The sequence below is a fragment of the Salmo salar genome, chromosome 16, assembly GCF_965601325.2.
Source record: "Salmo salar chromosome 16, fSalSal1, whole genome shotgun sequence".
NCBI classification, from domain to species: Eukaryota; Metazoa; Chordata; class Actinopteri; order Salmoniformes; family Salmonidae; genus Salmo; species Salmo salar.
Window position 1 is genome coordinate 73,853,722 of NC_138306.1, and position 14,741 is coordinate 73,868,462.

At 42.6% G+C, this 14,741-nt stretch overlaps 1 protein-coding gene across 1 annotated transcript; it reads left to right on the forward strand.

Moving 5' to 3' along the window:
• The first annotated feature begins 1,810 nt into the window (after positions 1 to 1,810).
• Positions 1,811 to 13,683, forward strand: LOC106574489 (programmed cell death protein 10-B). The gene is made up of 9 exons (XM_014150400.3): positions 1,811 to 2,072; positions 2,820 to 3,028; positions 6,286 to 6,339; positions 6,509 to 6,626; positions 6,818 to 6,944; positions 8,151 to 8,229; positions 8,871 to 8,953; positions 11,194 to 11,275; positions 13,398 to 13,683. The coding sequence occupies exons 2-8, from the start codon at positions 2,939 to 2,941 to the stop codon at positions 11,273 to 11,275; spliced, it is 633 nt and encodes a 210-aa protein (XP_014005875.1). The 5' UTR covers positions 1,811 to 2,072; positions 2,820 to 2,938; the 3' UTR covers positions 13,398 to 13,683.
• The last annotated feature ends 1,058 nt before the right edge of the window (positions 13,684 to 14,741 follow it).

A 14,741-nucleotide genomic window follows, 5' to 3' on the forward strand; every position in this document is an offset into this window, starting at 1 on the left:
ATCCCAAAGGTGTTCGATGGGGTTGAAGTCAGGGCTTTGTGCAGGCCAGTCAAGTTTTTCCACACCGATCTCGACAAACCATTTCTGTATGGACCTCGCTTTGCGCACGGTGATATTGTCATGTTGAAACAGGAAAGGGCTTCCCTCAAACTGTTGCCACAAAGTTGGAAGCACAGAATCGTCTAGAATGTCATTGTATGCTGTAGTGTTAAGATTTCCCTTCACTGGATCAAAGTGCCTAGTCCAAACCATAAAAAACAGCCCTAGAACATTATTCCTCCTCCAGCAAACTTTACAGTTGGCACTATGCATTCGGCAGGTAGCGTTCTTCTGGCATCCGCCAAACCCAGATTCGTCCATCGGACTGCCAGATGGTGAAACGTGATTCATCACTCCAGATAATGCATTTACACTGTTCCAGAGTCCAATGGTGGCGAGCTTTACACCACTCCAGCCGACGCTTGGCATTGCGCATGGTGATTTTAGGCTTGTGTGCGGCTGCTCGGCCATGGTAACCCATTTCATGAAGCTCCTGATGAACAATTCTTGTGCTGATGTCACTTCCAGAGGGAGTTTGGAACTCGTAGTGAGTTTTGCAACCGAGGACCAACGATTTTTACGTGCTATGCGCTTCAGCACTCGGCGATTCTGTTCTGTGAGCTTGTGTGTTCTACCACTTCACTGCTGAACCGTTGTTGCTCCTAGATGTTTCCACTTCACAATAACAGCACTTACAGTTGACTAGGGTAGCTCTAGCAGGGCTGAAATTTGACAAACTGACTTGTTGGAAAGGTGGCTTCCTATGATGGTATCACTTTGAAAGCCACTGAGCTCTTCAGTAAGGCCATTCTACTGACAATGTAGTCTGTGGAGATTGCATGGCTGTGTGCTCGATTTTATACACCTGTTAGAAATGGGTGTGGCTGAAATAGTGGAATTCACTAATTTGAAGGTAGGTCCACATACGTTTTAATATATAGTGTAGATTCTACAGACCCTACTGAGTACTCCCCCACCCCACTTTTACATCGGCATAATGAATCGTTTTGCCTGTAAATTGTTTGACCACATAAAAGTCCAGTAACACTTTCTATGCACTAGCTTTTTATAAAGACTCACCTGTTTTGTATTCTAAGGACTGTGGTGAGTAGGCTGGACACTGGTTTTATTGACACGCAATTGATCGTTTTGCCCATACTGTGCTATATTTGTATAGTGCGACTGTGCTATATAGTATCCAGACACCCCATTTTAAGCTATTTGACCACAGTAAAAGGCCAGCAACACTCCATATAATTCCATGGCCCATGAAATTGCACCATATATTCATTCTACAGATCCTACTGAGCATTCCCTACAACCCTTTTACTGCTGCACCTAGAATAGTTTTTGCTTTGTAAGCCACATACAGTGGAATGGGTGTCTGTAACCTTTATCTAACTATGCAAGTCAGCTAAGAACAAATTGTTATTTACAATGACAGCCTACACCGGCCAAACCCAGACGACGCTGGGCCAATTGTGCACCACCCTATGGGACTCCCAATCACAGCTGGCTGTGATACAGCCTGGATTTGAACCAGGGTATCTGTAATGACACCTTTAGCACTGAGATGCAGTGCATTAGACCGCTGCACCACTTGGGAGCACAAAATAAAAGTAAAAGGCCAGTGGCCCATGAAATGACACCGTTTATACATTCTACAGACCCTACTGAGTATTCCCTACAATACTTTTACTGCGGCACCTTCAATAGTTTTTGCTCTAGAGCTATTGTGTATAGCTTGCTCAGCTCATTGCGGGCATTTATTCGACTTTGGAACATTTAATGCAAATGCCACTTAAATATGAACAAATGTGAATCATTGTTCATGTTTAGACATTTATTTTGAATGTATCGTGAATAATAGAGGTTATTGACACTTTTCTACCATTATGTAGGAGACTTTTATATAGAGCGTTTCCAAAATTCCGTGACCCGGAAGTATTTAATTTTTGTGTTGCCGAAGGAGACGTTGATGATAACAGTGCAGCTAACCAGACATTCTGGTTATTAGAACGGCGAAAATAAAGGTAACTATCTGTGGTTAGTTAAGATAACCACCATTTAATCGTTAGACGCATCTCTACTGAATGACAGTGCATAGGCCACACATTTGCGAGTTGCTCAAGCGTCACTAACGTGTTAGCTACAGTAGCATGATACTGATAGGTAATGTAGCTAGTTAACGTTAGCTATATGGCTAGGTGATTTTCACAGTTAAAGGTCCGCCTAAATTGACATAATCTGCCAACTAGCTAGCTAGTTAGTTACCAAACTTTGGTAACTAAATTTAGCAAGCATGTGTTACAGCTAAGTTAGCTAGCTTCTTAGGAACCGAACATGTTTACATGGTAACGTTCTTGTGTACGGTAGCTAATCATGTCACAGTAGAAGAGGAAGTTAATAACGCCTTAGGTCTGTCTACCTGACAACATAGACAAAGCTCTCTCAATTCAATTCAAAGGGCTTTATTGGCATGGGAAACATATGTTAACATGTTTACATCCATTTCACTTGCTTTGGCAAACGTGAAATAAACAATCAAATGAACAGTAAACATTGCTCACAAAAGTTTCGAAGGAATAGAGACATTTAAAACGTCATATAGCTATGTATAGTGTTAAAATGATGTGCAAATAGTTAAAGTACAAAAGGGAAAATAAATAAACATAAATATGTGTTGTATTTACAATTGTGTGTGTTCTTCAATGGTTGCCCTTGTGGCAACAGGTCACAAATCTCTCTCTCTCTCTCTCTCTCTCTCTCTCTCTCTCTAGGCTCTTGTCACTCTGGGGACTCTTGGAACTTCTCTCTCTCTCTCTGTGTGTGTGTGAGTGTGTGAAAGAGAGGAAAAAGTGAGTGTGTGTTGCTGCCTATCTCTGCACCTCCTTGGAGGATGACCATGGAAGAGATGAGGATTGAAACCGAGACAAACTCCATGGTCTCCATGACGCTATACGCTGTCATGTACCCAGTTTTTAACGAGGTACTGTGTGTGCGTTTTGTCTAATGTAGATTCAGGTACATTTTCCAGTGGCACACCGGGCCAGTGCGAACAGAAAGCTATTTGTCCAAATTTAAAACATACTGGCCAGGGCCAAGATCTCAAAGGATAGTGGATGATGTGTGCATCATCTAAATATCAGGGGATTTTATCTTTAATTTGTGAGCTGAGCAAGCTAGCGCATAGCCTATAACCTACTCTCCATACACAAATAATAACATTTTAACTTGACAATATAATATTTACATTGCGCAAGTTTTATTTTTCATCTCAAAACAATCAAATCTCAAAAAGGGTATTCTTGTTAGTGATTTTGAACAGTCAGTTCTAGGGCCCTTTAACTGTTATATCTTACACTGAATTCCGTTTTCCAGGTTTTGTTTTTCCGGGTTTCTGAGTTTTCCTATAGTGTTTTTATGGTTTTCACTCTCTAAATCACACTTTTTCTTATAGTAAAACAAAAAATTTGGGATGTTCTAAGTCCACAACAGTTCTTATGCCGTTTTCACGTGCTATTCGGAAAACCTTTCACAACAGAAACCGTTTACTCCAAATGTTGTTGATTTCCATTTTGTTCTTAAACAGAAGTTGTAGTTCAGCCGTGTCTCTTTATAAAATAAAATAAAAACGAGTGGCTGGAAGAAGTTGTAATCTGGAACCCTATGGACTTCACTCCACTTTAGAGCTTGGAAGAATTTCTAATTTATAGATGTGGAACTTGTGCTTAACCTAACGTAGCAGGCTTGTGCCAAACACTTCGCAAACTATTCAGATTGGAATGGCAATGCGTGGAAACCATACAATTTGATTTGTAGTTCATTTTAATTGTATTTGTCAGATGCTTGGTAAACAACAGGTGTAGACTAAAAGCAGTGGTGGAAAAAGTACTCAAATGTCATACTTCAGTAAAAGTAAAGATGCCTTAATAGAAAATGACTCAAGTGAAAGTGACCAATAATACTACTTGAGTTAGTCTAAAAGTATTTGGTTTTAAATATACTTAAGTATTAAAAGTAAACAGAATTGCTAAAATATACTTATGTATCAAAAGTAAAAGTGTAAATATTTTCAAATTCCTTATTATGCAAACCAGACGGCACGTTTTCTTGTTTTTTTTTTAAATGTACGGATAGCCAGGGGCACACTCCAAGACTTAGATATTAATTTACAAATGTAGCATTTGTGTTTAGTGAGTCCGCCAGATCAGAGGCACCAAGGATGTTTTCTTGATAAGTGGATGAATTGGACCATTTTCCTATCAAAATGTAACGAGTACTTTTGGGTGTCAGGGAAAATGTAAGGAGTAAAAGGTACATCATTTTCTTTAGGAATATGGTGAAGTAAAAGTTGTCCAAAATTTAAATAGTAACGTACAGATACCCCAAAAAACGACTTAAGTAGTGCTTTAAAGTGTTTTTACTTAAGTACTTTACACCACTGACTAAAAGTGAAATTCTTACTTACAGGTTCTTTCTTTTCCAACAATGCAGAGTTAAAGATGCACTATGCAGAAATCGCTCCGCTATTTCCTGGTTGCTAAAAGTCGAATAGTTCACCTAATTTCAGTTTGTGACAAAACAAGCAAGTATAGGGTAGAGAATCATTATCAAATCAAAATAATATTTTATTTGTCACATGCGCCAAATACAAGAGGTGTAGACCTTACAGTGAAATGCTTACTTACGAGCCCTTACCCAAAAATGCTTTAAGAAGTTTCAAAGAAATAACTAAAAATAAGTGTTAAGTGAAAAATAGAAAATAAAGTAGCAAATAATTAAACAGCAGCAGTAAAATAACAAGCGAGGCTATATACAGGGGGTACCGGTACAGAGTCAATGTGCGGGGGCACCGGTTAGTCGAGGTAATTGAGGTGATATGTACATGTAGGTAGAGTTAACGTGACCATGCATAGATTATAAACAGAGAGTAGCAGCAACGTAAAAGAGGCATCTGGGTAGCCCTTTGATTAGCTGTTCAGGAGTCTTATGGCTTGGGGGTAGAAGCTGTTAAGAAGCCTTTTGGACCTAGACTTGGTACTCCGCTACTGCTTGCCGTGTGATGGCAGAGAGAACAGTCTATGACTGGGGTGGCTGGAGTCTTTGACAATTTTTAGGGCCTTCCTCTGACACCGCCTGGTATAGAGGTTCTGGATGGCAGGAAGCTTGGCCCTAGTGATGTACTGGGCCGTACTCACCACCCTGTGTAGGTCAGGTGCCTTGCAGTTGCCGTACCAAGTGGTGTTGCAGCCCGTCAAGATGCTCTCAATGGTGCAGGCCAAATCTTTTCAGCCTCCTGAGGGCAGGCGCTGTCATGCCCTTTTCACAACTGTGTGGGTGTGTGTGGACCGTGATAATTCCTTAGTGATGTGGACACTGAGGAACTTGAAGCTCTCGACCTGCTCCACTACAGCCCCATCTGTGGATGGGGGCATACTCGCCGTCTCCGTTTCCTGTAGTCCACGGTCAGCTCCTTTGTCTTGCTGATGTTGAGGGAGAGGTTGTTGTCCTGGCACCACGCTGTCAGGTCTCTTTGCCTCCTCCCTATATGCTGCGTCACCGTCTTCGGTGATCAGTCGTACAACCGCTGTGTTGTCAGCAAACTTGATAATGGTGTTGGAGTCATGCACGGCCACGCAGTCGTGGGTGAACAGGGAGTACAGGTGAGGGGCCCCCGTGTTGATGATCAGCGTGCCGGATGTGTTGTTGCTACCACTTGGGGGTGGCCCTTCAGGAATTCCAGGATCCAATTGCGGAGGTAGGTGTATAGTCCCAGGGTCTTGAGCTTGGAAGCGACTGTGGTGTTGGTTCATGGGACTATGGTACAACTTCCGTTTAAGAACCCAGCAGCTTTTACATTGAAGAGCGTTTGGAATAAATGGTGTCTGTAGCAAAATGTTTTGCAACAGACAAAACGTTTTCCAAAAGAATCAGGACAGTTGAGAGCTGCGCGCTCTTGCTGCCCGACAGATGATTCCGCTCAAACGAGGCTATGTGTGCGGCCCGTGTGAGATAAATAATCTACATAACGAACTAGCAGCTTCAGGAATTCCTGTTTTTTTCATCAATTATATAGCCTTGATTGAAAATAACAATACTAGAATTTTTTTCACTGGCGTGGATGATTGACTGGGCTGGAGGACTTCCAAAACCTCCCCGGACCAGCAGGCAGCCCTGTATGTGGAACCCTGTATGAGTGTGTGTTCTTGTCAGCCCCTAACAATGTGTGTGTTGGTTTGGCAGCTGGAGAGGATCAACTTGTCAGCTGCCCAGACTCTGAGAGCAGCTTTTATCAAGGTAAGACACACCAACACAGGACCCCTTACCTCATAAACGTATGACCTTTGCCCTTACGTAACCCTTGGGCTCTGGTTGCATGTCAGTAGTCTAAATCAAGGATGGGCAGCTTGAATAATCAGCAGATGTAACTGTGTGTTTTTGTATGTGCGTGTGTTTGTGTTGCTAGGCGGAGAGGGAGAACCCAGGCCTAACTCAGGACATCATAATGAAAATTCTGGAGAAGAAAAATGTTCAGATAAACTACACAGAGTCTCTGCTGCGCATGGCTGCAGATGACGTGGAAGGTGTGTGTGTAGAAAAGTACCAGCACTAAGCATCTGCTTACAAGGGCTTCAGTATGTTTATAGTTGTTTATTAAAATATACTCCTATGTCCTATTGTTTGTGTGTGTGTGTGTGTGTGTGTGTGTGTGTGTGTGTGTGTGTGTGTGTGTGTGTGTGTGTGTGTGTGTGTGTGTGTGTGTGTGTGTGTGTAGAGTTCTTAGTGGACAGGCCAGAGCAGGAGTTCCAGGACCTAAATGAGAAATCCAGAGCTCTGAAACACATCCTCAGTAAGATACCTGACGAGATCAACGACAGGGTACGCTTCCTTCAGACAATTAAGTGAGTACACGCACACAGTATACACTTCGGATGTAACGGTACAGTGGGCCCACGGTTCGGTATGTATCACGCTTTGTGGTTAACGGTACGGTTTCGGTATCTTTATTTTTCCAGAAAAAAAATAGATTAAACAATGAACTCTTTATTTTGCCTATAGACAAATAAAACTTTCTGTTCAGAAAAATGGCAGCATGTCTGACTAGGCCTGGTTTCTGTCTCTACTTGAAATCAAGGGGAGAAAAACATTAAAATTTAAAGTGCTTCTTAGCTTTGACAACCTGTAGGTGCTTTGCCTTCTCGATTTTAAATAAACAGGGTACATACCTGCGTAGGCAATAAAATCTTTGGCTATGAATACTCCCACTGCTTTCGTTATTCCTTTATGTTTTTCTGAATTTGTCGCAAATTGTTGTTGGAAGGCAGCCGCGAGAGATTGTGTTTTTCGCTAACCTTTGGACTCTCCTTGCTCCAGCTCCACCTGCATGGGATACGGCCCGGGTGATGGCCACGTAAATGACACATCATGTTAGAAGTGTTTCCACTCGAGTAGCCGACAGTGGCAAAACAATGCTTGCAGACTACTTTGTTTGTTTACGGTCTTCTTACCCTCGTCATCGTATTGAACGCTGAATCCAAAATGTTCCCACACAGCGGATTTGAAAGACGGCGGTGCCTATTCAAATTTGCTTCCCTCTGTCTCTAGCACTCGCCATTGTCACATTGGATCTGAGAGAATATTCTTTTTTTAGTTTCCCCTCTCTTCATGGGGCCCCTTTAGGGAGGTTTCCTACTGAGATGTCATTGCAAATTGTCCATTGGTTGTTTTAAGGGGAAGGGTTTGCGGTCACTGCGGTTGCCACATTTTGAGACATTGCTGTGGAGCAAAGTTTGCCAGCCCTCAGGAGCCCCCTAACGGCCTGGAGCCCCAAGCAGTTGTCTTCCTTGCCTGTTCACAAGCTGCGTGTCTAATTCTGTGGATCTGAATGTACAACGTGCGTGTAGTCTGCAGCGCAATAAGCATGTTTTGGAAAATGACAGGCATATCATAATTGTCCGGTTCACGTGTGCGTATTGAACCGTAGGGGGCGTACCGAACGGTTCGACAACATACTGTGTACCGTTGCATCCCTAGTATACACACACACCTTCATTAGCATGTCCTTGACATCCTGCTTCTTGATTGGTGTTGGTTGTTCTTTTCCATAGAGACATCGCCAGCGCTATAAAGGAGCTCCTGGATACAGTCAATAACGTCTTTAAGAAATACCACTACCAGAACCGTAGGGTAAGACACACAGAGATGTGGAATATACACTGAGTGGACAAAACAGCTCTTTCCATGACGTAATATATATCACCTGGTCAGTCTGTCACAGAAGCTATGATCCCTTATTGATGTCACTTGTTAAATGGACTTCAATCAGTGTAGATGAATGGGAGGAGACGGGTTAAAGAAGGACATGGATTGTGTATGTGCGCCATTCAGAGGGTGAATGGGTAAGAAAAAATGTTGAAGTGCCTTTAACCAGGGTATGGTAGTAGGTGCCAGGCGCACAAGTTTGAGGGTGTCAAGAACTGCAACGCTGCTGAGTTTCACGTTCAATAGTTTCCTGTGTGTATCAAGAATGGTCCACCAGCCAAAAGACATCCAGTCAACTTGACACAACTGTGGGAAGCATTGGAGTCAACATGGGCCAGCATCCCTGTGGAACGCTGTCGACATCCTAGTAGAGTCCATGTCCTGACGAATTGAGGCTGTTCTGAGGGCAAAAGGGGTTGCAACTCAATATTAGGAAGGTGTTCCTAATGTTTTGTACACTCAGTGTGTTTCTTCCTTATCTTTAATGTGATCAATGGCTGCAAGGAGAGCTGATATCATTGTGAAGGCGATGTTCACATCTGTCTGTCTCTTTTCTGTGTGTCCAGGCTCTTGAGCATCAGAAAAAGGAGTTTGTCAAATACTCCAAAAGCTTCAGCGACACTCTCAAAACCTACTTCAAAGATGGAAAGTGAGTTGTGTGGAGTAGATTCATAAGGAAGCTGAATAGATAGATATGTTCATCGAAAGCAGTGAATTGTGATTGGGGGATTTTTTTTCCCCTTCACAAAACAGCACTTACTAAACCCACAGCAAAAATACACTGAACAAAAATATAAACGCAACATATAAAGTGTTGGTCCCGTGTTTCATGAGCTAAAATAAAAGATCCCAGAAATGTTTCATAGGCACAAAAAGCTAATTTCTTTCAAATGTTGTGCACAAATGTGTTTACATCCCTGTTAGTGAGCATTTCTTCTTTGCCAAGATAATCCATCCACCTGACAGGTATGGCATATCAAGAAGGTGATTTAACACCATGACCATTACACAGGTGCACCTTGTGCTGGGGACAATAAAGGGCCACTCTAAAATGTGCAGTTTTGTCACACAACACAATGCCACAGTCATGAGTGCAATTGGCATGCTGACTGCAGAAATTCCCCCCAATCTCAGACAACATGAAACCACGCCAGCCCAGGGAATTTGGCAGTGCGTCCAACCGCAGACTACATTAAACCACGCCAGCCCAGGACCTCCACATCCAGCTTCTTCACCTGAGGGTACGTCTGAGACCAGACACCTGGACAGCTGGTGAAACGGTGGGTTTGCAAAACCAAAGAATTTCTGCACAAACTGAAACCGTCTCGGGGAAGCTCATCTGCATGCTCGGCGTCCTCCACCAGGGCCTTGATCTGACTGCAGTTTGGCGTCGTAACAGACTTCAGTGGGAAAATGCTCACCTTCGATGGTCACTGGCACGCTGGAGAAGTGTGCTCTTCCCAGATGAATCCCCGTTTCAACTGTACCGGGCAGATGGCAGAGAGCCCCATGGTGGCATTGTGTGGGCGAGCGGTTTGCTGACGTCAACGTTGTGAACAGAGTACCCCATGGTGACGGTGGGGTTATGATATGGGCAGGCATTAGCTACGGACAATGAACACAATTGCATTTTATCGATGGCAATTTGAATGCACAGAGATACCGTGGCGAGATCCTGGCCCATTGTCTTGCCATTCATCCGCCACCATCACCACATGTTTCAGCATGATAATGCACGGCCCCATGTCACAAGGATCTGTACACAATTCCTGGCAACTGAAAATGTCACAGTTCTTCCGTGGCCTGCATACTCACGAGACATGTCACCCATTGAACCTGTTTGTGATGCTCAGGAACGACTTGTACGACATCATGTTCGAGTTCTCTTCAAATCCAGCAACTTTCCACAGCCATTAAAAAGGAGTTGGACAACATTCCACTAGCCACAATCAACTGCCTGATCAACTCAATCCCCAGTTCAAAACTATTTTCCCCAGTTGCATCTAGTTTTGTTTCAGAGTTCCCTGTTGTCTTGAACGCACTGAAGTCGGAAGTCTGAGATTTCTGAGTTCCCAGTTGTTTTGAACACGGCATTAGTCTCAGCGGAGAGAGCAGCAGAGGGTCCGCCTCTCACAGTCCCTGATCTCTCCTTCCTTGCCTCAGGTGAGACTGAGGTAGGGGACACCGTCTTCCAACTGATGGCAAAACGAGCCGGAGCTCATCTGCCTCATGCACAAATTCATGTTGTTCCTATGACCAGAGGAAGTGAAATATTCCTCCATATTAAAATAGACACGACAAGCTGCTAATAACAATAAAAACGCAGGGCTATCGATACACTTGGCTACTAATTAATTGCAGCTGCAGCGCGAGTGGCAGTACAGAGTACGTTTTATGTTTTGTAATAGTGTTGAATAAAAACTTTAACATGAACTCACTCATAAAAACAGCAGCTCTTTGCTGTATTCTTTGACAGTCTCTCTCTACTCTTGGTTTTTAAAAGTTATGAAATCTCATGTAGCTAGTATCAAACTTTGCTGGAAGCTGTAGGCACACTCGATTTAGCCACAGATCTGCCGGTGTGCAGGGCTTCAGAATCAAGCGCACCACCAACCGGTTGGTGACCACTGCCTTATATGAACTAGAACTCAGTAAAATCTTTGAAATTGTTGCATGTTGCGTTTATATTTTGTTCAGTGTACATTCATTCTAATAATATCAGTTGTGGGAATGTTCTTACTCCTTTATTTTATGATGACCATGAGAAATCAATTATTTAAGCAGGTTTGAAATGTCAGGGCTATTTTGAAACAACTGTTTTGCTGACATTGTGTTTGTTTTATTTGCAGCCGTTAAATAACAATATAAATGAACCATCCTTGTTTCCAGGGCGATCAACGTGTTCATCAGTGCGAACAGACTGATTCACCAAACCAACCTCATTCTGCAGACCTTCAAGACCGTCATATAGGTACAATAGGGGTGTGTGTGAGACAGAGATAGTTAGAGAGTTCTAGTTGGATATAACCTGTTGTTGCATGAACATTGCCATTGAGGGCGTCCATCGTTTTAAAGTAGTTGCATTAAGCAGCTGGTATATGCATAAACTCAGCAAAAAAAAGAAACGTCCTCTCACTGTCAACTCTGTTTATTTTCAGCCAACTTAACATGTGTAAATATTTGTATGAACATAACAAGATTCAACAACTGAGACAAACTGAACAAGATCCACAGATATGTGACTAACAGAAATGGAATAATGTGTCCCTGAACAAAGGGGGGGGGTCAAAATCAAAAGTAACAGTCTGTATCTGGTGTGGCCACCAGCTGCATTAAGTACTGCAATGCATCTCCTTCTCATGGATTGCACCAGATTTACCAGTTCTTGCTGTGAGATGTTACCCCACTCTTCCACCAAGGCACCTGCAAGTTCCCGGACATTTCTGGGGGGAATGGCCCTAGCCCTCACCCTCTGATCCAACAGGTCCCAGACGTGCTCAATGGGATGGAGATCCGGGCTCTTCGCTGGCCATGACAGAACACTGACATTCCTGTCTTGCAGGAAATCACGCACAGAATGAGCAGTATGGCTGGTGGCATTGTCATGCTGGAGGGTCATGTCAGGATGAGCCTGCAGGAAGGGTACCACATGAGGGAGGAGGATGTCTTCCCTGTAACGCACAGCGTTGAGATTGCCTGCAATGACAACCAGCTCAGTCCGATGATGCTGTGACACACCGTCCCAGACCATGACGGACCCTCCACCTCCAAATCGATCCCGCTCCAGAGTACAGGACTCAGTGTAACGCTCATTCCTTCGACGATAAACTCGAATCCGACCATCACCCGTGGTGAGAAAAAAACGTGACTCGTCAGTGAAGAGCACTTTTTGCCAGTCCTGTCTGGTCCAGCGATGGTTGGACTGTGCCCATAGGCGACGTTGTTGCTGGTGATGTCTGGTGAGGACCTGCCTTACAACAGGCCTACAAGCCCTCAGTCCAGCCTCTGTCCACAATAGGCTGAGACTCTTAGCACTGATGGAGGGATTGTGTGTTCCTGGTGTAACTCGGGCAGTTGTTGTTGCCATCCTGTACCTGTCCCGCGGGTGTGATGTTTGGATGTACCGATCCTGTGCAGGTGTTGTTACACGTGGTCTGCCACTGCGAGGATGATCAGCTGTCTGTCCTGTCTCCCTATAGAGCTGTCTTAGGCGTCTCACAGTACGGACATTGCAATTTATTGCCCTGGCCACATCTGCAGTCCTCATGCCTCCTTACAGCATGCCTAAGGCACGTTCACGCAGATGAGCAGGGACCCTGGGCATCTTTCTTTTGGTGTTTTTCAGAGTCAGTAGAAAGGCCTTTTTAGTGTCCTAAGTTTTCCTAACTGTGACCTTAATTGCCTACCGTCTGTAAGCTGTTAGTGTCTTAACGACCATTCCACAGGTGCATGTTCATTAATTGTTTATTGTTCATTAAACAAGCATGGGAAACAGTGTTTAAACCCTTTACAATGATCTGTGGTTATTTGGATTTTTACAAATTATCTTTGAAAGACAGGGTCCTGAAAAAGGGACGTTTCTTTTTTTGCTGAGTTTATATGTCAGAGCGGCATTGGACTAAGATATAGTGGCATATTATAGAGTACAGTATATACATATGAGATGGTTGATGCAATATGTACAAACAATTAAAGTGACTAAGATACCATAGAATAGTATAGAGTACAGTTCCAACATGAGATGAGTAATGCAAGATACCTTATTAAAAGTGGCTTGTGTTTCATTTCCTTGAAGTGGCCAGTGATCTATGTCCTATAGGCAGCGGCCTCTGATGTGCTGGAGATGGATTTTTAACCGTCAGTTGTGTCGTATAGAATAAAATATAGTATATACATATGAAATGGTTGATGCAATATGTAAACACAATTTAAAAGTGACTAAGATACCATAGAATAGTGTGAATATATATGAGATGAGTAATGCTAGATACGGAACATGATTAAAGTGGCCAGTGATCCATTTCTAAAAGTGGCCAGTGATTTCTAATCTATGTCTCCTGTGTTTGTGTGTCTTTGTCTGAACGTGTGTGTAGGGTTGCCTTGGAGAGGCCGTCCAATCTTCCAATGAAGCAACATTAAAAATGGCATATGATCGGAGAGCACCTTTTACCAGATTTAAATGTAAAATAGAGGCTTGATTTTATCGGACAGTTTTAATTTATACCCTTGAAGTGCGTTCAACAAGGCTGATGTTAGCGGTGAAATACGTCAGCTTTTAAACTGTTAGCTAACGTTAGTGAATGTTTAATGGCGAAAATCTAGCATATGTGATAGCTTTTTTAGTTATCCCTAGCTACTGTTTAATTGTTTGAATCAGCATTTAACGTTTTGGGACAGTCTTGTTGATCGGGCTGTGACGATACCAGTATGTCAATATTTTTTCCATGGCAAAAATGAAAACATGAGGCAGGCTCAACTCTTTGGTCCTATGAATACTTGCTGTATGTAAAATATTCTGTGCTATATCTTAGAATATAAATGTGACCACAAAATGATATTTGTTTCCAACATTAGGGCTGTTTTCCTAAAGATGTTAAAACCCGCTTTGTGTTTTGTTTCTTGCCACGGTATTAATGAGTATCGTGATACTGGTATCTTCCTGGCCCTACTTGTTGAACACACACCTGGTTTTGTTAGAAGTAGAGGAGACGAGGCGTTTATCAGACTAATTGCCATTTTTGATAATATATATTAATGTGATTACTTTACATTAGGTTCAAGGTAGAAGTTGCCCCTAACCAAATATCTAGGATCAGATTACCTTTCCCCAATCCTAACTTTAACTGTTACTGGGATGAAGAATACAGTTAGCTCCAAAAGTATTTCATTTTTTGTTGTTTTGGCTGTGTACTCCAGCACTTTGGATTTGAAATGATACAATGACGGAGGTTAAAGTGCAGACCATCAGCTTTAGTTTGAGGGTATTTTCAGCCATATCGGGTGAATTGTTTAGAAATTACAGCACTTTTTGTACATAGTCCCCCCATTTATAGGGGACCAAAAGTATTTGATACAAATTCACTTATGTGTATTAAAGTAGTAAAAAGTATTTGGTCCCATATTCATAGCACACAATGACTACACATTTGTTGGATGCATTTGTGGTTTGTTTTGGTTGTGTTTTAGATTATTTTGTGCCCAATAGAAATGAATGGTAAGTATTGTGTTGTCATTTTGGAGTCACTTTTATTGTAAATAAGAATAGAATGTTTCTAAACTCTTCTACATTAATGTGGAAGCTATCATGCTTATGGATAATTCTGAATAAATTGTGAACAATGATGTTAGACGCACAAATATCATACCCCCCAAAATGCTAACCTCCCCTGTTATTGTAATGGTGAGAGGTTAGCATGTTTTAGGGGTATGATATAAAA